Source organism: Macaca mulatta, chromosome 11, assembly GCF_049350105.2.
Source record: "Macaca mulatta isolate MMU2019108-1 chromosome 11, T2T-MMU8v2.0, whole genome shotgun sequence".
In the NCBI taxonomy this organism is placed as follows: domain Eukaryota; kingdom Metazoa; phylum Chordata; class Mammalia; order Primates; family Cercopithecidae; genus Macaca; species Macaca mulatta.
Window position 1 is genome coordinate 117,643,964 of NC_133416.1, and position 21,721 is coordinate 117,665,684.

The 21,721-nt window shown below is 45.0% G+C and overlaps 1 protein-coding gene across 3 annotated transcripts in view; it reads left to right on the forward strand.

Annotated features, from left to right (window-relative positions):
* FAM216A (family with sequence similarity 216 member A) overlaps window positions 1-21,511 on the forward strand; it is a 28,013-nt gene extending 6,502 nt beyond the window's left edge. The window contains exons 3-7 of one of the 3 annotated variants that reach the window (XM_015152779.2): window positions 9,463-9,584; window positions 17,176-17,305; window positions 17,387-17,570; window positions 18,730-18,812; window positions 21,146-21,511. In XM_015152779.2, the coding sequence (XP_015008265.1) occupies window positions 9,463-9,584; window positions 17,176-17,305; window positions 17,387-17,570; window positions 18,730-18,812; window positions 21,146-21,264 (638 nt within the window). In that variant the 3' untranslated portion in view covers window positions 21,265-21,511. Of the gene's footprint in view, window positions 1-9,462; window positions 9,585-17,175; window positions 17,306-17,386; window positions 18,029-18,729; window positions 18,813-18,901 lie in introns of all 3 variants that reach the window. The other 2 variants (XM_077955085.1, XM_077955084.1) reach the window with 2 other exon arrangements.
* The last annotated feature ends 210 nt before the right edge of the window (window positions 21,512-21,721 follow it).

The window sequence follows — 21,721 nt, forward strand, 5'->3', positions numbered from 1 at the left end:
AAATCGATTGAACCTGGGAGGCGGAGGTTGTGGTGAGCCGAGATCACACCATTGCACTCCAGCCTGGGTAACAAGAGTGAAACTCTATCTCAAAAAAAATTAATTAATTAAAAAAAAATTACTACTAGATTGTGGGATTAAAGGTTTTTATTTTCTTTTTATACACTTAGTTTACTTCACTAATCTGTAGTGAAGAATGTGTATTGCTGTTTATAATTGGAGGGGAAGAGGGCCAGTATTCAGCAAGTGCTTGATTGTCTTTCTCTATAGCTGAACTTAAGGATTCATATTTAAAATAAACACTATAGTCAACTACTGGCAGTGACTCTAGATATTATTGTTATTATTATTTTTGAGACGGAGTCTCACTCTTTCCCCCAGGCTGGAGTGCAGTGGTGTAATCTTGGCTTATTGCAACCTCGGTCTCTCAGGTTCAAGCGATTCTCATGCCTCAGCCTCCCAAGTAGGTGGGATTACAGGCACACGCCACCATGCCTGGCTAATTTTTGTATTTTTAGTGGAGACGGGGTTTCACCACGTTGGCCAGGCTGATCTTTAACTCCTAACCTCAGGTGATCCGCCTGCCTTGGCCTCCCAAAGTGCTGGGCAGGCATGAGTCACGGCACCTGGCCCTCTTTTTTCTTAAATACTTTCATGTATGTATTTCCTTTATTTATTTATTTTAAGACAAGGTTTCACTTTGTCTCCCAGGCTGGAGTGCAGTGGTGCAATCTCAGCTAACTGCAGCCTCGACTTCCCTGGCTCAAGTCATCCTCTCGCCTCAGCCTCCCAAGTAACTGGGACTTCGCCCCGCCAAAAAAAAAAAAAGAGTGGGGGTATTTATCTTAGCTCTATTTTTTACTCTATCCCCCAGGCAGGAGTGCAGGGGTACAATCATGGCTCACTGCAGCCTCCACCTCCTGGGCTCGAGTGATCCTCCCACCTTACCTTCCAGAGTAGCTGGGACCACAGGCGTGCACCACCACACCCAGCTAATTTATATATATATATATATATATATATATATATATATACACATACACATACACACACACACACACACACACATATATATATATATATTTTTTTTTTGAGACAGAGTCTCGCTCTGTCGCCCAGGCTGGAGTGCGGTGGTGATCTTGGCTCACTGCAAGGTCCATCTCCCAGGATCACGCCATTGTCCTGCCTCAGCCTCCCCAGTAGCTGGGACTACAGGTGCCCACCACCACGCCCAACTGATTTTTTGTACTTTTAGTAGAGACAGGGTTTCACTGTGTTAGCTAGGATGGTCTCAATCTCCTGACCTTGTGATCCGCCCACCTCGGCCTCCCAGAGTGCTGGGATTACAGGCGTGAGCCACCATGTCTGGCCTAATTTTTATATTTTTAGTAGAGATGGGGGTCTCGCAAAGTTGCCCAGGCTGGTCTTGAACTCCTGGGCTCAAGCAATCAGCAAACCTCAGCCTCCCAAAGTCCTGGGATTACAGGCATGAGCCACCATGCCTGGCCTATCTTTTTTTTTTTTTTTTTTTTTGAGACGGAGTCTCACGCTGTTGCCCAGGCTGGAGTGCAGTGGCGCGATCTTGGCTCACTGCAAGCTCCGCCTCCTGGGTTCACGCCATTCTCCTGCCTCAGCCTCCTGAGTAGCTAGGACTACAGGCGCCCGCCACCGCGCCCGGCTAATTTTTTGTATTTTTAGTAGAGACGGGGTTTCACTGTGGTCTCGATCTCCTGACCTTGTGATCCGCCTGCCTCGGCCTCCCAAAGTGCTGGGATTACAGGCTTGAGCCACCGCGCCCGGCCTGGCCTATCTTAACTACATTTGTTTATCTCACAAAATAACTATCAAAATCAAGAACTTGAAATACTGTGTTTTTTTTTTTGTTTTTTTTTTGTTTTTTTTTTTGAGATGGAGTCTCGCACTGTCACCCAGGCTGGAGTGCAGTGGCCGGATCTCAGCTCACTGCAAGCTCCGCCTCCCAGGTTCACACCATTCTCCTGCCTCAGCCTCCCGAGTAGCTGGGACTACAGGCGCCTGCCACCACGCCTGGCTAATTTTTTTGTAGTTTTTTAGTAGAGATGGGGTTTCAACGTGTTAGCCAGGATGGTGTCGATCTCCTGACCTTGTGATCCACCTGCCTCGGCCTCCCAAAGTGCTGGGATTACAGGCATGAGCCACCGTACCCAGCCGTGTCATCCATTCTTGACTAAATCCATTATTATTAAGACGGCTAGAAATATGTGCTTTTTCTTTTTCTTTTTCTTTTTTTTTTGAGACGTTGTCTCGCTCTGTTGCCCAGGCTGGATTGCAGTGACGCGATCTTGGCTCACTGCAAGCTCCACCTCCCGGGTTCATGCCATTCTTCTTCCTCAGCCTCCTGAGTAGCTGGAACCACAGGCGTCTGCCACCATGCCCGGCTAATTTTTTGTATTTTCAGTAGAGATGGGGTTTCCCCATGTTAGCCAGGATGGTCTTGATCTCCTGACCTTGTGATCCGCCTACCTCGGCCTCCCAAAGTGCTAGGATTACAGGCATGAGCCACCACGCCTGGTCATATGTGCTTTTTCTCATTCCATCATTGATTCTACATTTTTCAGATGACTTTCTAATGAAGAGCTTCCCTTTCTCTACCATTTTTCAATTTATGTCTTTATTATATAATTGTCAACACATGCATTCTTATACCAGTCAATAGGTTAAATCCTTTACTTTAAATCTGTTACTTATTTTGATGCTCAAATTATCCCAGATTTGGCCAGTGGGAGCCCTTTAAAGATGGCTCTTGTTCTCTGTCTTCATTGTCCTTTGAACATTTTATCCTTTAGCACAAAATGTTGTACTGTCCCTGTTCTACCCTTGATGTTAGCCATTTCTCCAAAGAGCCTGTGGTAGGCAGCATGGTCCCCAAAGATGTCCACTCTCTAACCTGCAAATATGTTATGTTACATAGCAGGAGCAATTTTCCAGGTAAAATTAAGTTATAACCCTCAAAAGAGATGTTATCCTGAATTATCTGGGTTGGCCCAGCCTAGCCACATGAGCCCTTAAAAGCAGAGCAGTGGCCGGGCGCGGTGGCTCAAGCCTGTAATCCCAGCACTTTGGGAGGCCGAGACGGGCGGATCACGAGGTCAGGAGATCGAGACCATCCTGGCTAACACAATGAAACCCCGTCTCCACTAAAAAAAAATACAAAAAAATTAGCCGGGCGTGGTGGCGGCGCCTGTAGTCCCAGCTACTCGGGAGGCTGAGGCAGGAGAATGGCGGGAACCCGGGAGGCGGAGCTTGCAGTGAGCCGAGATCGCGCCACTGCACTCCAGCCTGGGCGACAGAGCGAGACTCCGCCTCAAAAAAAAAAAAAAAAAAAAAAAAAAAAAGCAGAGCAGTTTGTCTGGCTGAAGTCAGACAGATGTGGGGGAGGAGCAGTTAGATGTGAAAGGAGAGATCTTAACACTCCATTGTTGGCTTGAAGATGAAGAGAGCCACATGTCAAGGAAATAGGGACTTTGGTTTTGTAGGGAACTGAATTCTGCCAACAACCTTAATGAACCACTACAGGCTCCAGATGGTAGCCTAGGCACTCCGATGGCTTGATTTTGGCCTTGTGAAGATTCCAAGCAGAGAACCCAGTGAATTCATGTTATACTGTCTTTTGAGTTATAGAACTATGAGATAATAAGTGAGTGTTGTTTTAAGCCACTAAAGTGTTGTTATGGCAGCAAAATAAAACTAATATAGAGCCCTGTTTTTTTTTTTTTCCTAATTTTATATATTTAAAGTAGAGAAGAGTACATAGAAACCAAGATCTGGGTGCTAGGTGTGCTTATTTATAATATATTATCATTGCTTCTAGATCCTCTCCAAGGACAGTGCTGGGAAAGAAATGTGTGTACATTTACCTGTGAGCACATACATACCCATACATATCTATTTCAATATTTCTACTTAACTCCAAATTCCCATCCAACAAACAGGGTTTATTCTGTGCTTTCCTCTTTCCACATTAATAGGTGATTCCTGTCTCCAAAAGTGTGAGACCTGACTCTCATTAACTACAATGTATTATTTGCTTAGTCCTAAGATGTATAAAAAAGTAGTTTCTGAAGTGCTTAAAAAAAAGAAAAAAAAAAAAGCCTAGTGTGCCAGGTGCCATGACTCACGCCTGTAATTCCAGCACATTGGGAGGCTGAGGTGGATGGATCACAAGGTCAGGAGATTGAGACCATTCTGGCCAACATGATGAAACCCAGTCTCTACTAAAAATACAAAAAATTAGCTGGCCGTGGTGGCGCGTGCCTGTAATCCCAGCTACTTGGGAGACTGAGGCAGGAAAATTACTTGAACCCAGGGAGTTGGAGGTTGCAGTGAGCAGAGATTGCGCCACCGCACTCCAGCCTGGTGACAAAGCGAGACTCTATCTAAAAAAAAACAAAAAAACTAAAAAACAAAAAAGAAAAGAACAAAAAAAGCCTAGTAATTAATTAGAGATCAGTATTTGCTTAGAGTTGTTTCTGTTTGAGGGCATATAGTCCAAGCAGTATATTCCAAAGTTCTTGGGTTGGTTAACTATTTATTTGTGGTAAAATATACATAATATAAAACTTACCATTTTAATTTTTTTTTTTTTTTTTTTTTGAGATGGAATTTCACTCTTGTTGCCCAGGCTGGAGTGCAATGGCATGATCTCGGCTCACTGCAACTGCCGCCTCCTGAGTTCAAGCGATTCTCCTGCCTCAGCCTCCTGAGTAGCTGGGATTACAGGTGGCCCCCCACCACCCACCACACCCGGCTAATTTTTTGTATTTTTAGTAGAGATAGGGTTTCACCATGTAGGCCAGGCTGGTCTCAAACTCCTGGACTCAAGTGATTCGCCTACCTCAGCCTCCCAAAGTTCTGGGATTACAGGCATGAGCCACCGCACCTGGCCCATTTTAATCATTTTTAAGTGTACATTTCAGTGGCATTAAGTATATTCACACTGTTGTGCAACCACTGCCACCATCCATCTCCAGAAAGTTTTCATCTTCCCAAACTAAAACTCCATACCCGGGCCGGGCGCGGTGGCTCAAGCCTGTAATCCCAGCACTTTGGGAGGCCGAGACGGGCGGATCACGAGGTCGGGAGATCGAGACCATCCTGGCTAACACGGTGAAACCCCGTCTCTACTAAAAAAAATACAAAAAAACTAGCCGGGCGACGTGGCGGGCGCCTGTAGTCCCAGCTACTCGGGAGGCTGAGGCAGGAGAATGGCGTAAACCCGGGAGGCGGAGCTTGCAGTGAGCTGAGATCCGGCCACTGCACTCTAGCCTGGGCAGCAGAGTGAGACTCCGTCTCAAAAAAAAAAAAAAAAAACAAAAAAAAAAACTCCATACCCATAAAACACTAACTCTCAGGTGGGTGCAGTGGCTCGTGCATGTAATCCCAGCACTTTGGGAGGCCAGGGCTGGAGGATCGCTGGAGCCCAGGAGTTTGAGACCAGCCTGGGCAACATAAAATTAACTTTAATTTTTTTTGTCTCTAAAAGAAAATTAAAAAACAAAATAAAAAACCTCTAACTCCCTATATACCTCCTTTCCCCTGGCCTCTTGTAACCGCCATTCTTTCACTCTGTGTATATTTGATTCTAGGTATCTCATAAAAGTTAAATCATACAATATTTGTCCTTTGTGACTGGCTTATTTCACTTAGCATGTCTTCAGGGTTCATCCATATTATACCATGTGTCAGAATTCTCTTGTTTTTTTAAGGCTAAATAATATTCCATTGTTTGTATATACCACATTTTGTTTATATATTCATCTGTTGATGGATACTTGGGTTTCTTCCACTTTTTGACTATTATGAAGTAATGCTGCTATGAGCATGGATAAACAATCTGTTTGAGTCCGGCTTTCAGTTCTTTTGGAACTGCTGGATCAGAAGTGGAATTATTAGATTATATGGCAATTCTGTGTTTAAATGTTTGAGGCACTGCCGTACTACTTTTCTTTTTCTTTCTTTTTCAAGTCAGAGTCTCAACTCTGTCACCCAGGCTGGAGTGCAGTTGCAGTGACTCAGCTCACTGCAACCTCCGCCTCCTGGGTTCAAGTGATTCTTCTGCCTCAGCCTCCCAAGTAGCTGGGATTACAGGGGTGTGACACTATGCCCAACTAAGTATTTTGTGTGTGTGGTTTTTTTTTTTAAGTAGAGACAGGTTTCACTATGTTGCCCAGTCTGGTCTCGACTCCCAACCTCAGGTGATCTGCCTGCCTCAGCCTCCCAAACTGCTGGGGTTACAGGCGTGAGCCACCATGCCCAGCCTATTTATTTTTAAGTGCTTCGTTTTCTGTAAAGAAATGTTATCAAGCTATTGAGAAATTAAGTATTAGTCCAAAATATAATATGCATCTCAGAAATATTGTTTAGTAAGGACACAAGACATATTCTTTTTTTTTTTTTTTTTCTTCCTGAGATGGAGTCTTGCTCTGTTGCCCAGGCTGGAGTGCAGTGGCCGGATCTCAGCTCACTGCAAGCTCCGCCTCCCGGGTTTACGCCGTTCTCCTGCCTCAGCCTCCTGAGTAGCTGGGACTACAGGTGCCCGCCACCTCTCCCAGCTAGTTTTTTGTATTTTTTAGTAGAGACGGGGTTTCACCGTGTTAGCCAGGATGGTCTTGATCTCCTGACCTCGTGATCTGCCCGCCTCGGCCTCCCAAAGTGCTGGGATTACAGGCTTGAGCCACCGCGCCTGGCCCACAAGACATATTCTTATATAAATAGCCCCAATTTACAACTTGAAAAAGGATTTCCAAAATAAAAAACTTTAAAAAATCTTAAATTGGCATTCATATTATTACAGATTATAAGTTCCAAGGGTCGTAATACAATTTCCAAATGATTTTCTATTTCTTGGTCAACTAGTTAGTTCTTCAGTATGCAAATATAACTCTTACCTGCAGTATCCAATTTGCCAAAATCTTGAATAACTAAATTTAAAGTTTAATACAAAACTGAAATAGCCTGTTATTAATAATATTGAAACAAAAATGTGCTTATTGAATTCAATTTACTAACTACAAACTTTTTTTTTTTTTTTTTGAGACAGAGTCTCTCTGTGTCACCCAGGCTGGAGTGCAGTGGTGTGATCTCGGCTCACTGCAACCTCTACCTCCTGGGTTCAAGCGATTCTCCTGCCTCAGCCTCCTGAGTAGCTGGGATTATAGGTGTACACTGCCACGCCTGGCTAATTTTTATATATTTTTTAGAAGAGACAGGGTTTCGCCATGTTGGCCAGGCTGGTCTTGAACTCTTTACCTCAGGTGATCTGCCTGCCTCAGCCTCCCAAAGTGCTGGGATTACAGGCATGGGCCACCACACCCGGCCACAGACTTTTAACTTAAAATGTGTCTTTCCAGTTTTATTTGTAATAGACAAAAAGTGGAAACCACCCAAATGTCTATCAATAGGTACATAATCAAATAACAGTGTAAACATATATGCAATAGAAGATAACCCAGTGGGCCGGGCGCAGTGGCTCACGCCTGTAATCCCAACACTTTGGGAGGCTGAGGCGGGTGGATCACAAGCTCAGGAGATCGAGACCATCCTGGCTAACATGATGAAACCCCGTCCCTACATAAGTTAGCCGGGTGCGGTGGCGGGCGCCTGTAGTCCCAGCTATTCGGGAGGCTGAGGCAGGCGAATGGCATGAACCCAGGAGGCGGAGCTTGCAGTGAGCCGAGATGGCGCCACTGCACTCCCCAGCCTGGGCAATAGAGTGAGACTCCGTCTCAAAAAAAAAAAAAAAGATAACCCAATGATAAAAATAAATGAACTATTAGTTGCATGTGACATGAGTGGATCTCAAAATCATTGAGTGAAAGAAACCAGACAAAAAATGAATACTGTGTATTCCTATTTATATCAAACTCAAGAAAATGCAAATGAATCTATAGTAATAGAAATCACATCAGTGGTTGCCTGGAGAAGGGAGTGTGCAGGGAAGAGGGAAGTATTATTATAAAAAGAGGCATTTCATGATTTGTCAGATACTGTTTTTCCCCAAACTGCTAATGAAGCTTATACTTTAAATTACTAGTCTCAGTATGTCTGAAACTGAAAACCAGTTCCCATTCTTCTGGGAATACGTTTCAACTTTTATTTTTTACTAAAAGGTTATTCTTTTATGCTGTCCACAACTGTTTTAAAACAATGAAATAGGCGGGGCGTGGTGGCTCATGCCTGTAATCCCAGCACTTATGGGAGGCCAAGGTAGGTGGATCACCTGAGGTCAGGAGTTTGAGACCAGCCTAGCCATCATGGTAAAACCCCGTCTCTACTAAAAATACAAAAATTAGCTGGTGGTGCATGCTTGTAATCCCAGCTACTTGGGGGACTGAGGCAGGAGAATCACTTGAACCTGGGAGGTGGAGGTTGCAGTAGGCTGAGATCATGCCAGCACTCGAGCCTGGGCAATAAAGTGAGACCCCGTCTCAAAAACAAACAAACAAACTAACAAAAATCAACAACAAAAAATGAAATAACTGAAACTATGTAAAAATAAATTTTGATAAATTTCTGCAGTCTTTCATGTTAACACTACATCTCCAAAGGGATAACATTTGTGTTACTCTAGTCTAATACAGAATAGAATTTTAAGGCCGGGTGCAGTGGCTCACTCATGTCAGCTACTTGGGAGGCAGAGGCGGGAGAATCGCTTGAGCCCAGGAGTTTGAGGCTGCAGTGAGCTGTGATTATGCCACTGCACTTCAGCCTGGGCGTCAGAGCAAGATCCCATCTCTTAAAAAAAGATTTAAAGAACTATATACTAAAGTTAGGCCGGGCGCAGTGGCTCACGCCTGTAATCCCAACACTTTGGGAGGCCGAGGTCTGGAGATTGAGACCATCCTGGCTGACATGGTAAAACCCTGTCTCTACTAAAAATACAAAAAATTAGCCAGGCATGCTGGCGGGTGCCTGTAGTCCCAGCTACTCGGGAGGCTGAGGCAGAAAAATGGTGTGAACCCAGGAGGCAGAACTTGCAGTGAGCCGAGATCGCGCTACTGCACTCCAGCCTGGGGGACAGAGCGAGACTCTGTCTCAAAAAACAAACAAACAAAAAAAACAAAAAAAAAACCTATATACTAAAGTTAAATAATAATTACTGTAAATTGCTAAAGCACAAATCCTGCATGTATATTTTCTCTTTAGTATGTTTCTGACATGATAAAGTTACTGTCAACACTTTGTATCTCAGCTGAGTTCAAAATAATGTATTATATATAAAATATTTACAAGTATTTTTGATGTTGTTTGTGTGCTGTAAAACCAAATGTCATATCATACAGTCTCTTCAAATTTAAGTCTCAGTTAAAATATTCAATACTACTCCAGGATAATCACTGACACATGTCAATATCTAGATCTTAATAATTCAATTTGTTGAACTGATCTTTGCCTCTGAAATTCACATGATGTCTTTGCCTACAGAGAGAATCAAAGATGGATACAAAGTGAACTCACACACAGCTAAGCTGCAAGAGTTATGGAAAACTCCCCAAAATCAAACAATCCACCTCCCTAAATCAATGATGGATGCGTCCTTTTTCAAGGTATGCTAACAGGGACATATTTAAATACCAATGCTCTTTGTATTCAGAGCCAAACTTTTTACTGAAGATGAGCTGCTTAGAGGGCGAAGTACTGCAGATGACAAGGCATATGCAGTATAATTGTCTAGGAGTCAATAAATGTCTTTGGGTAAACTCATGAATGAATGTAAGGATTATACATTCTTTATCATAAGAGTTCTTTCGCCGGGCGCGGTGGCTCAAGCCTGTAATCCCAGCACTTTGGGAGGCCGAGACGGGTGGATCACGAGGTCAGATCGAGACCATCCTGGCTAACACGGTGAAACCCCGTCTCTACTAAAAAATACAAAAAACTAGCCGGGCGAGGTGGCAGGCGCCTGTAGTCCCAGCTACTCGGGAGGCTGAGGCAGGAGAATGGCGTGAACCCGGGAGGCGGAGCTTGCAGTGAGCTGAGATCCGGCCACTGCACTCCAGCCTGGGTGACAGAGCGAGACTCCGTCACAAAAAAAAAAAAAAAAAAAAGAGTTCTTTCAGGGTTTTATGATACTTCATATCTAATGTATCTTTACTGAGGGGAAGCTTAATGCCCCAACCACGGAGATGCTCAAGAAAAGTTCCATCCTAGAAACAGAAACCCAACTTCACACAGATTTTGTTGGAACCGAACTGTCGATTCCTTCCTGGGCAGGGGTCGCCGCGAAGGATCACCGACACGAGATTCACAGCAGAGAGTTATTTATTACTAGCGCGCTAGGGTCCCAAGTTCTAAGTTGGCCCTGGGACCCCGAGTGCTTGTTACAGGCTGTTTATATAGGCAATACAAGTTCAAACACAGCTTAGGGCGCGAAATTCAAACAAAGCTTTAGGCGCGTGGTAATTGGGTCTGTCTATGGCCTGAGCAAGGTGTCTTATGCTAATTGGTTAGAGCAGGACCTTATGAGGTTTTTTCTTGGAGTTGCTGATTCCGGGAACTTCGAGACAGGGTGGGACCCCCGGAATTGGCAGGGTGGGACCCCATGAGGTTGTTTCCCGGAATCGGCAGGGTGGGACCCTATCAGGGTGGGACCCTATCGAGGCAGGGTGGGACCCTATCCAGAGCCACCTGGTGTTAATTTTTTCTATATGAGGCCTATTTTCTAAATTTTATGAGGCCTAGTTTCATTCCCTCCTCTTTTTGTGTCAGAGGCTCAATCTTGAGCCTCTTTTTTTAGTCCTGAGGGTCTGGTATAGTTGGGTCAGAACCATAGCATGTAATCTATTTTTAATAAGGGTGAGTAAGTGGTTGAGTATGCATGGCCTGAAAGTCAGGATGAGCGTGAGCAGGATGAGGGGTCTTAAGATGGTGGAGATTAGGGTGCTAAGCCAAGGGGATTGGTTGTACTAATTTTTAAACCAATTTTGCTGAGATTCTCTCTCTTTTTTTCTCTTGTCTAATCTTTCTCTCAGTTTTGCCATAGAATCTTTAACTACTCCTGAATGATCTGCATAAAAACAACATTGCTCTTTCAGGGCTGCACAGAGCCCGCCCTCTTTCAGAAAGACAATTTCTAGTCCTTGTCGGTTTTGTAATATAATTTCAGACAGAGAAGTCAAGGACTTTTCAAGTTTTGTGATAGATTGTTCTATGGCTACTTTAAGTTGTTGCAGATGATGGTTACTATGCACTAGGGCTGCTGTCCTGGTCTTAACTCCAGCCGCTACCTTAATTTTTAACATGTCGGCGAGGGTGAGGGAGATTAAGGGCGGGGAAGTGCTTTGAGGAGTTTTTAGTTGGGGCTTCTCCGATATGGAAACCGGGGGCTTCTTAGCTTCTAATAAAACCTGGTCTGGCCTTACTGCAACAGGGGCAGTGTCTGGATTGACTAATAGTCTGATTTGGAGGGGAATTTTAGGCGGGTTGTGCTGGTATAAATAGAGACTTTATATTAATTTTGTTGTTATCTATCTGTTATCAGATTTTGCCGCATCTTTAAACTTGATGTGAATCAGGTTGCAATTTTCTGAATATCGGGTTGTGGTACAGGGCTGGACAAAGGGCATAGTTATATACTAAGGTTTTGTGGCTTATTTTTACTTTTTATTATTAGTAGTTACACAGGACCAGCTTTTGCAATACAAGTGAGTCAGATTTCTACAAGTTTTTTATTGGTTCTGTCTTGCATCCGGGACAGGCATAAAACCTGTTCCGGCTAATGGACATTTTTCTAGCCTGTCTTTTCTATTTTTGTCTATCTTGAGGAGTTCTTAATAGGACTCCTGTGGGACTAGTAAACCGGGGGCCTGTGTCTTTTAATTTTTTTTGCTATATATTTTTTTTTTTTTTTTTAGGTTGAAATAGAGGTCTGGAAACCAAGTCTTTATAGGAGCATTCTCGGAGGTCTTATTTAAGACCTCTTGATTATTAAAATTAATTATCTGTCAGGTCAGGCTAAATGGCCGGTGGGGGTTAGCGTCAAAAACTACACTAGAGACGGCGCAGGGAAGAAGAGTAAACAATAAGTAAGGAGTTAGATACGAGAGAGTCTTATCTTGAGCGGGTCCGCGGAGCGTCGGAGTCTCCATGTCTCAGGTGGTGTTGGTCCGGGCGTCCCTGGAGCAGCCTTGGCGTGGGATGCGTGGATCCAAGTGGAGATTCCGTCCACCTTTATGGCTGTGGGTGTGGTCAGGAGAATAATGTAGGGTTCTTTCCACCGAGGCTCTAGTCTTTGAGTGCGATGCCGTCTAACGTAGACAGAGTTTCCCACCTGGAAGGGGTGACTGGTCTGTGGATGTCTGGGTTGGTACAGTTCTGCCAAGGGGGCCCAGATTTGGGCCTGTACTGCTTGGAGTCCTTTTAGCCGGGCCTGTAGGTCAGTCTTAGGATCGGAGGGGGAGAAGGAATTAAGCAAGGTTGACAAAGGGGGAGGTCCTCCGTAGAGGATTTCATATGGAGTGAGCCTAAAACGGTTAGGTGTATTCCGGGCCTTTAACAGAGCTAAGGATAGGAGGCGTCTCCAATCTTTTAAACCAGTCTCTAAGGTCAATTTAATAAGGGTCTCTTTTATTGTTTTATTTATTCTTTTTATTTGTCCTGAGCTCTGGGGTCTATAGGCACAATGTAATTTCCAATTAATCCCCAATATCCTGGCGAGCCCCTAACTTACCTGAGAAACGAAGGCCGGCCCGTTATCTGACCCAATTACCTTGGGAAGTCCGAATCTAGGAAAGATTTCTTCCAAAATTTTCTTGGCTACTATGTGTGCCGTTTCTTGCCGGGTGGGGTAGGCTTCTACCCATCCTGAAAAGGTATCTACAAACACCAGTAAGTACTTATATCCAGCATAGTGAGGTTTTACTTCAGTGAAGTCTATTTCCCAATAGACTCCTGGGCGGTTATCACGAGTTCGTTTCCTTTCTGGCACTCGGGTAGCCCCAGCGTTTACCTGCTGACAGACCTTACAGGCAGATGTCACTTGTTCTACGAGGGTACTTGTCTTTGGGATTAGAAAGTCAGTTTTTTTAATCAGTAATTTTAGCTTTCAATTATTTAAGTGTGTCCAGGCATGCATCTGCTGGATCATTGCCAGGGCCTCCTTGGTCAGCATTGGGGGTTCGTCAGTGCTGCCAGCAGTTATGCCCCCGGGATTTTTTTCTTGGCCCAGCCGTGGGGGCTGAGCTTCTTTAGGGACCCCTTCTGGGGGTCCGGTAGGTGACACAGGGCGGCTGGGCTGGGGGCTGCCCTCAGGACTGGGCTCTGTGCCTTTTTGCAGGGAACTTTCCGAATGGAAACTCTGGTTGCTGTTCTCATCATTGAGATCCAGCAGGATGAGAGGGCCACCCCCTCGGGGACTGGCGCCCCTGCCCCGACGTTCCCGGCCACGGGATCTCTTTGCCCCGCCACCTGCCCGCCTTCATTCCTCCTCCTGGGGGTCCACCACTGGCACTTACTTGAAGATACGAAGGGAAGTGTCGCCTACAGTCACTCATTGCTTCTTCCATTTTTGGACCTTCTTGATGGTCGCCATTACCTTCTTGATGTTGTCTTCGGCCCGGCTCCGGGTCTCGGCCCGTACGGTCCGGCCGGCCATGCTGGCGTGGCTGGGGCCGGAGCCGAGCCCGCGGCGGGGCCGCCTCCCGTCTGGCGGGCTGAGGCTTAGCGCCAGGCCCGGGCGCCGCACTCTCGGCCTGTCGTTCCTCCGGGAGTTGGCCGCGTCCTCTTTTGTCCTTAACGCCTCCGCGAGTCCCCTGTTCTTTGCAGTAGGCACACTGGTCTTTTTCCACTTCTGGCCGTCTCCGCTTCTTTCCCTCTCTCCCTGGTCCTTTCTTTCTCACAACTGCTGCCAGGATTTTTGTTAAATGCTTATCCTTTACTCGGTTTTTATGATCCTCTCGCTCTATCTGTTCCTTCGCTAACCTGGCTTCCCTTTCCTTAGGGGTTTCTTTCTTATCTTGGCCAAATTTGTGGGGCGTTTTCCTGCCCCTTTGAGACCCGCCAACAGAGCCTGGCGATAGATTTGGAGACTCTCCCTACCTGGTGCCGTTTCATAGTCCTAGTCCGGGCGGGTGAGGGGAAATCCCTCGTCTATTTTATTGGGAAGTTGGGTTGGGAGGCCTCCTGGTCCTGGCACATTTTTCCGGGCCTCCAAGAGGACTTGCTGCCTTTTTCAGTGGTTAAGAGGACCTGCAGGAGTTGCTGGCAATTATCCTAGGTGGGCTGGTGGGTGAGGAGAATGGATTCTATTAACGAGGTTAGGGCCTGAGAGTCTTGGGAAAAGGAAGGGTTATGGGTCTTCCAGTTATAGAGGTCAGAGGCAGAGAAGGGCCAGTACTGGACTGTGTGACTGACAGTACGGAGGGGAAAAAGGGAGGATTGCTAAGTGGAAGGGCCTTCTGGGTCCTCAGTCCGCCGCAAGCGGAGACGAGGAGGTGTCGGCGGCGGCGTCCGAGGGGTGAGTTTGGGCGGGGCTGGAGGAGGAGACGGGGTGGAGGGAGGGGCCGAGGGAGAAGTTGGAGAAAGGGTAGGGGTCGAGGCGGTAGAGGAAAGAGCTGGGGACAAGACAGGGGGCAAGGGTGAAGCGTAAGGTGGAGGTCCCCGAAGGGGTTTTGAGGTGGAGGAGGCAGGGGTTCGAGAAGGAGGAGGTCCCTCTGGGGTTTATCTGGGAGGACTGGCTTATGCGGGTCCGGATTCCGATTCTTTGGGGCTTCTAAGGCAAGGAGGGTAGATTGGGATGGGGAAGGGGAATGGAGGAAGGGTTTCACCCAAGAGGGAGGGTTTCGGACCAGATCCTCCCAAGTAATTATGTAGGCCACCTGGTCTGGGTGTCCGTGTGGCCCAGGATCCATCACTGTTGCTTTAACCTGTAAGATAATTGGGAGGTTAAATGTTTCGTCCCGGGGCCACCCAACATGGAGGGTAGGCCACTTGGACGAGCTGAATTTTCGCCATCGTCCCTTACGGAATTCTATGGAGAGGTTGTGGGCTCGAGCCCGAACGTCAGGGAAGTGAGTCAGGGTCAGAGACAAAGGAGTCGTCAACGTCTGTCTTATTTCGTCCACGTATAACAAACAAGGACAAAACAAAAGTAACAAAAACAAAGACCAGACAAGTAAGGAGAAGCCGCGCGGCCAGAGAGTAGCGCCACAAGATTACAAAATATTCAGACGGCAGGGGCGGCCTGCCTACAGATTTGAGGAGGCTGACCGAGTCATTAGCCTTCTCCCAGACTACCGCCAGGGCGTCCCCCAGGGCGAAAAGTGAGAAGGTGCGGGACACGTCTGTCCCCCTTCCCCACTTAATTCAGAAGGAGTACTCTCCAGAGTTCAGAGTTAGCCGGCAAGACAGACAGAACAAAACGAAGGTACCTGGTAGGTCCGTTCAGTCAGCAGTCCGTGGCCCGGGCCAGATAGGTCTCCGCCGGATGGGTCGGGGGTCCTCGGACGACCCCACTTCCCGGCCAACGCACCAAATGTTGGAACCGAACTGTCGATTCCTTCCTGGGCAGGGGTCGCCGCGAAGGATCACCGACACGAGATTCACAGCAGAGAGTTATTTATTACTAGCGCGCTAGGGTCCCAAGTTCTAAGTTGGCCCTGGGACCCCGAGTGCTTGTTACAGGCTGTTTATATAGGCAATACAAGTTCAAACACAGCTTAGGGCGCGAAATTCAAACAAAGCTTTAGGCGCGTGGTAATTGGGTCTGTCTATGGCCTGAGCAAGGTGTCTTATGCTAATTGGTTAGAGCAGGACCTTATGAGGTTTTTTCTTGGAGTTGCTGATTCCGGGAACTTCGAGACAGGGTGGGACCCCCGGAATTGGCAGGGTGGGACCCCATGAGGTTGTTTCCCGGAATCGGCAGGGTGGGACCCTATCAGGGTGGGACCCTATCGAGGCAGGGTGGGACCCTATCCAGAGCCACCTGGTGTTAATTTTTTCTATATGAGGCCTATTTTCTAAATTTTATGAGGCCTAGTTTCAATTTCACTCAAGGACTAAAAAATTAAGAAGAAAGCAGGTAAAGAAAATGGCAGTAATTAACTAGTAGGGTTTAAAAAAAAGAAAAATAAATAAAAGAAAATGGCAATAAGGATTTTACAATGGTTATCTGTATCCCATTAATGATTGTAACTACTGAAAATATCTCTAGAGCAATGTGAATTAGGGTAAATTTTTCTAACATTTTGATTTTTCTTTGAACTTACCACATATTCAGTAAAGTAAATCTTGTGTGTGTATGTGTATATATATATATATATATATATATATATATATATATATATATATAGTGGAATCTTACATCTTTTTTTTTTTTTTTTTTTTGAGACGGAGTCTTGCTGTGTCTCCCAGACTGGAGTGCAGTGGCATGATCTCGGCTCACTGCAAGCTCCGCCTCCCTGGTTCACGCCGTTCTCCCGCCTCAGCCTCCTGAGTAGCTGGGACTACAGGCGCCCGCCACCACGCCCGGCTAACTTTTTGTATTTTTAGTAGAGACAGGGTTTCACCGTGTTAGCCCGGATGGTCTCGATCTCCTGACCTCGTGATCCACCCGCCTCGGCCTCCCAAAGTGCTGGGATTACAGGCGTGAACCACCGCGCCCGGCCATGGAATCTTACATCTTAAGTGAGCATTAACTTCTAAAATCAGCAAGTACACTGAAAATCTCAAGTCAAAATTAGAGATGAACATACTATCCCTCAGAATGTCCAACACAGTCAGTTATTCTTCTGGTGCTGGAAAAGAATGTTTCTTCAGTTGAGACTAAGTAGAGTAATTGGGTTGCTTTTAGGTACCATGTTATACCTCAAAAATCATTTTGAGAAGGCAAGATGCCCACACAGAGGCACACAGCAAGTAACACTCGACAGAACAGCAGATTCATTCCTTCCTTGTTCATCTAGAGCAGTGGCTTCTCAGTCTTCAGAGGGCATCTGAATCACCTGAGTGGAATGGCAAGCAGAGCCACTTGCACTGTTTAAATGGCCATTTGTTTTTCTTTTGTCAAGTTAACGTAGTTGAATTTGCTTAAGTAAAATGCAGTTGGCACAACTCTCCTGAACATTCATCTCTTCAGATAAGGAATATTGCCAACTTCTCTTCTACAATGCAGACTATAAATCCTCTTATTCTGTCTTTTAGCATCCAGACCTCACCACAGGCCAGAAGCGTTACCTGTGCAGCATTGCTAAAATCTATAATGCGAACTATCTGAAGATGTTAATGAAGAGGCAGTACATGCATGTACTTCAGCACGGCTCACAAAAGCCAGGCAGGTGCACCTCCAGTTGGCTTTTCACTAGTTTTTACAATTAGTGAGAGGGTCTTTTAACAGAGGTGATTTGTATCACAGGTGTCCTCACTCATCACAGAAGCCGCCTTAGCTCTCGTTACTCACAGAAACAGCATTACCCTTGCACTACATGGCGACACCAACTGGAGAGAGAGGACTCGGGGCCTTCTGATATCGCAGCTGCATCTGCACCTGAAATGCTCATACAGCATTCCCTTTGGCGGCCAGTGAGAAACAAAGAAGGGTCTGTTTCTTAGTGTGTAAAATGAGGGAAATGCATCTCAGTTTAATTTTAATTTTTTTTTCTGAGACAGGGTCTTGTTCTCTCACCCAGGCTGGAGTGTAGTGGTGTGATATAGTTTACTGTATCCTCAAACTCCTAGGCTCAAGCAATGCTCCTGCTTCAGACTCCCAAGTAGCTAAGGCGAAAGGCACAAACCACCATCCCCTGCTAATTTTTAAAAAATTTTTGTAGAGAAAGCATTTCAGTATGTTGGCCAGGCTACTCTCACCTCCGCCTCCCAAAGCACTGGGATTACAAGTGTGAGCTACTGTGCCCAGCCTTCTCCATCTCTTTTGAACGGTAGCTAAGTGATATTAATGCTTGTGTTCCCTAATATGTTCACTTTGCTAAATTCAGAATAGGCTGGACTTTTAAAAAGCAGAGAGAGATACTTTCTTTTTTTTTTTTTTTTTGACCGAGTTTCGCTCTTGTTGCCCAGGCTAGAGTGCAGTGGTGTGGTCTTGGCTCACTGCAACCTCCACTGCCCAGGTTCAAGTGATTCTCCTGCCTCAGCCTCCTGAATAGCTGGGATTACAGGTATGCGCCACCATGCCCAGCTAATTTTGTATTTTTAGTAGAGACGGGGTTTCTCCATGTTGGTCAGGCTGGTCTTGAACTCCCAACCTCAGATGATCCGCCCGCTTCGGCCTCCCAAAGTGCTGGGATTACAGGTGTGAGCCACCATACCCGGCCGAGAGAGATTTTCATACTTATCCTTTACTGCACTGATAAGAATATGCCACTTCTTTTAGAATATATTTTGTGGAATTATAAAAATTTAATCATCAGATAGAGTTATGGATGACTCCCCTTTTCAATGTGATTCCCACTCAACCTCAAAATAATGCAAATACTTTTAAAAGGAGAAGCATATGGTTGGTTTTGCACAGGGGAATACTATATAACAGGGAGAGAAAGAAGATTAAGAAGCTTGAGTATTGAAATTGCACTGCAGCAGCTTTACATGTCAGGGTTAAGAAATTACAGGATAATTTGGGTGCTGAAAGGGTTTGTTTTGGTGATGTTGGCAGTTAATAAAATGAATTTGTGTGGTCTTCCACATGCCCTAGGCAGCTGTTCACTTTGCTGGCTTCAACTAAGATACTTCCCTTTCTTATAGGATAAAAACTGGATATGCATCTAAAACAAGATGTAAGTCACTGAAGATTTTTAGAAGACCAAGGAAACTGTTCATGCAAACAGGTAAATGTGGAAATTTAACAATATGCATTTTTTAAGATCTTATGGGCCGGGCGCAGTGGCTCAAGCCTGTAATCCCAGCACTTTGGGAGGCCGAGACGGGCGGATCACGAGGTCAGGAGATTGAGACCATCCTGGCTAACACGGTGAAACCCCGTCTCTACTAAAAAATACAAAAAAAAAAACTAGCCGGGCGAGGTGGCGGGTGCCTGTAGTCCCAGCTACTCGGGAGGCTGAGGCAGGAGAATGGCATAAACCCGGGAGGCGGAGCTTGCAGTGAGCTGAGATCCGGCCACTGCACTCCAGCCTGGGTGACAGAGCGAGACTCCGTCTCAAAAAAAAAAAAAAAAAAAAAGATCTTATGCTTAAAAATACTATACCAAATACAATTTCATTTCTATTATGAAGATATTAACAAATTTAGAATATGATTTGCTTTTATTGTCACAAATAAAAAACCAAACATAAAATATAGTTTATACTTGCAATTAAAAGAACATACTGGGCTGGGCACCACGGCTCACGCCTGTAATCCCAGCACTTCGGGAGGCCGAGGCAGGCAGATCACCTGAGGTTAGGAGTTCGAGACCCGCCTGGCCTGGCAAAACTCCCATCTCTACTAAAAATACAAAACTTAGCTGGACGTGATGGCAGGCGCCTGTAATCCCAGCTACTCAGGAGACTGAGGCAGGAGAATCGCTTGAACCTGGGAGGCAGAGGTGGGAGTAAGCCGAGATGGTGCCATTGCACTCCAGCCTTGGTGACACAGTGAGACACCATCTCAAAAAAAAAAAGAAAAAAAGAACATACTGCTCAAAGGAGTAAGATTCAAGGTATTTCTAATGCTAAAGATATTTACAATGTCAAGGTCAGAGACTTAGTAGAGAATGAATTTGTCAGAACCCAGAACCACAAACATGACTTTCTCAAGCAATAGCACTTCTTTTATGAGTTAGTGCTATTTTTTGATGAACAGCATATTTTGTATAGCATCTATTAGTTTACAAAGGGCTATATCTCTTATAGTAGGCCCTTCTTATCCATGGGGAATATGTTCCAAGACCCCCAGTGGATGGCTAAAATCTTGGATACTACTGAACCCTATATATACTTTGTTATTTCCTGTAAATACATATCTATGATAAAGTTTTAATAGGCATATAGATTAACAACAATAAATAGAACAATTTTATACCAATATACTGTAATAAAAGTTATGTGAATGTGGTCTCTCTCAAAATATCTTATACTGTACCTTGGAAAGCAAAACTGTGGATAAGGAGGGACTTCTGTATACCATTTTGTTTGATATTCAACAAAACAGTGGAGGCAAGCCAAGCAGGTGATATTATCAAAATTTTACAGCTGCAACTCAAACAAATCCAGACTTTGGAAGGATCAGCATAAAAGATCCTTCTACCACAAGAACAAAATACTGCAAAATGAAAAAGGGAAGACAGACTGAATGATCAGAAGTGTTCCTGAGAACTAATAATGTTAAACCATGTTAAGTAGTTTCCTAGTTATCAGCATAGTGAAGTAGGGAGGTGGGTAAGAAGTAGGGAAGTTGGCCAGGCACAGTGGCTCACGCCTGTAATCTCAGCACTTGGGAGTCCAAGGCCGGCAGATCACCTGAGGTCAGGAGTTCGAGACCAACCTGACCAACATGGAGAAACCCCATCTCTACTAAAAACACAAAATTAGCCGGGCGTGGTAGCACATGCCTGTAATCCCAGCTACTCAGGAGGCTGAGGCAGGAGAATGGCATGAACCCGGGAGGCGGAGCTTACAGTGAGCTGAGATTGCGCCACTGCACTCCAGTCTCCAAAAAAAACCCCAAAAAACAACAAAACAGAAGTAGGGAAGTTAGGCCTTCTGAATTGATATCCTATCACTGTCTGAGTGTTAGCCAGCTCTGCTGTAAATATCGTACCATGCCTATCCAAGAAATGAGGGAAAGGGCAGGTTCCAAAAGGAACAGTTAGTGGAAACTGTAGGGGGAAAGTCCCTGTGGTCCCCAGCGTAAGAGAAAATGCGGAGATTCTGAAGATGTAACTGACCACTTTAATTTCCCCCAACCAAAAGATTTTGAAAATCAATGGTAATATAGGACTTAGTAACAAGAGAATTTGCTGTACAGTAACTTGGTTAGAATACAGTACTGTGCATCTTAAAGAGTAAGAAACTTGGGGGAAGGGTGAGGTGACTAAAAGCCTTGAAAATTTCAGTCAATTTGTCTTTACTACAGGCTTATTAATAAGCCACGTCATTTTGAAAGTTGTACTTAGAGCTTTATTTCCAAAACAGAAAATTGTACATTCTTATTTTTCCTTCAGTTTCTTCAAATGATTCTGAATCATACATGAGTGAAGAAAAAAAGGAAGAAGATTTACTAAATAAGTTTATGCAATCAATGTCAATTGAAGAACAGGGAGAACATCTGATGTTAACTTGACAGTCTTATCTTGTGTATTGAATTCGTACCAAAGGTGAGGGTAAGGGGTTGTGGGTTGTGTCCTGTATGTTTAGGATGGTATTGTTATTCATTAAATCATTAAGTAATTTTGGTTTGTTCAGAAACTTAAAACAATGTAATTGGTCTGATGTAGTTCCATGTACCAATGATATTTATGTAAGAAAATTTACATGTAACATATACTTGTACTTCTAGCTAGATACAATTAAAATTTTTCTTGCATTCAGTATTGAATTACTTTTCTTTAAATCTGACAAATGCATCATATTTCTCTGTTCACAGTAAGTCCTAAAACAGCAATATTAGAATATCCTACAAGGGCCAGGTGTGGTGGCTCATGCCTGTAATCCCAGCACTCTGGGAGGCTGAGGCGGGTGGATCATGAGGTCAGAAGTTTGAGACCAGTCTGGCCAACATGGTGAAACCCCATCTCTAC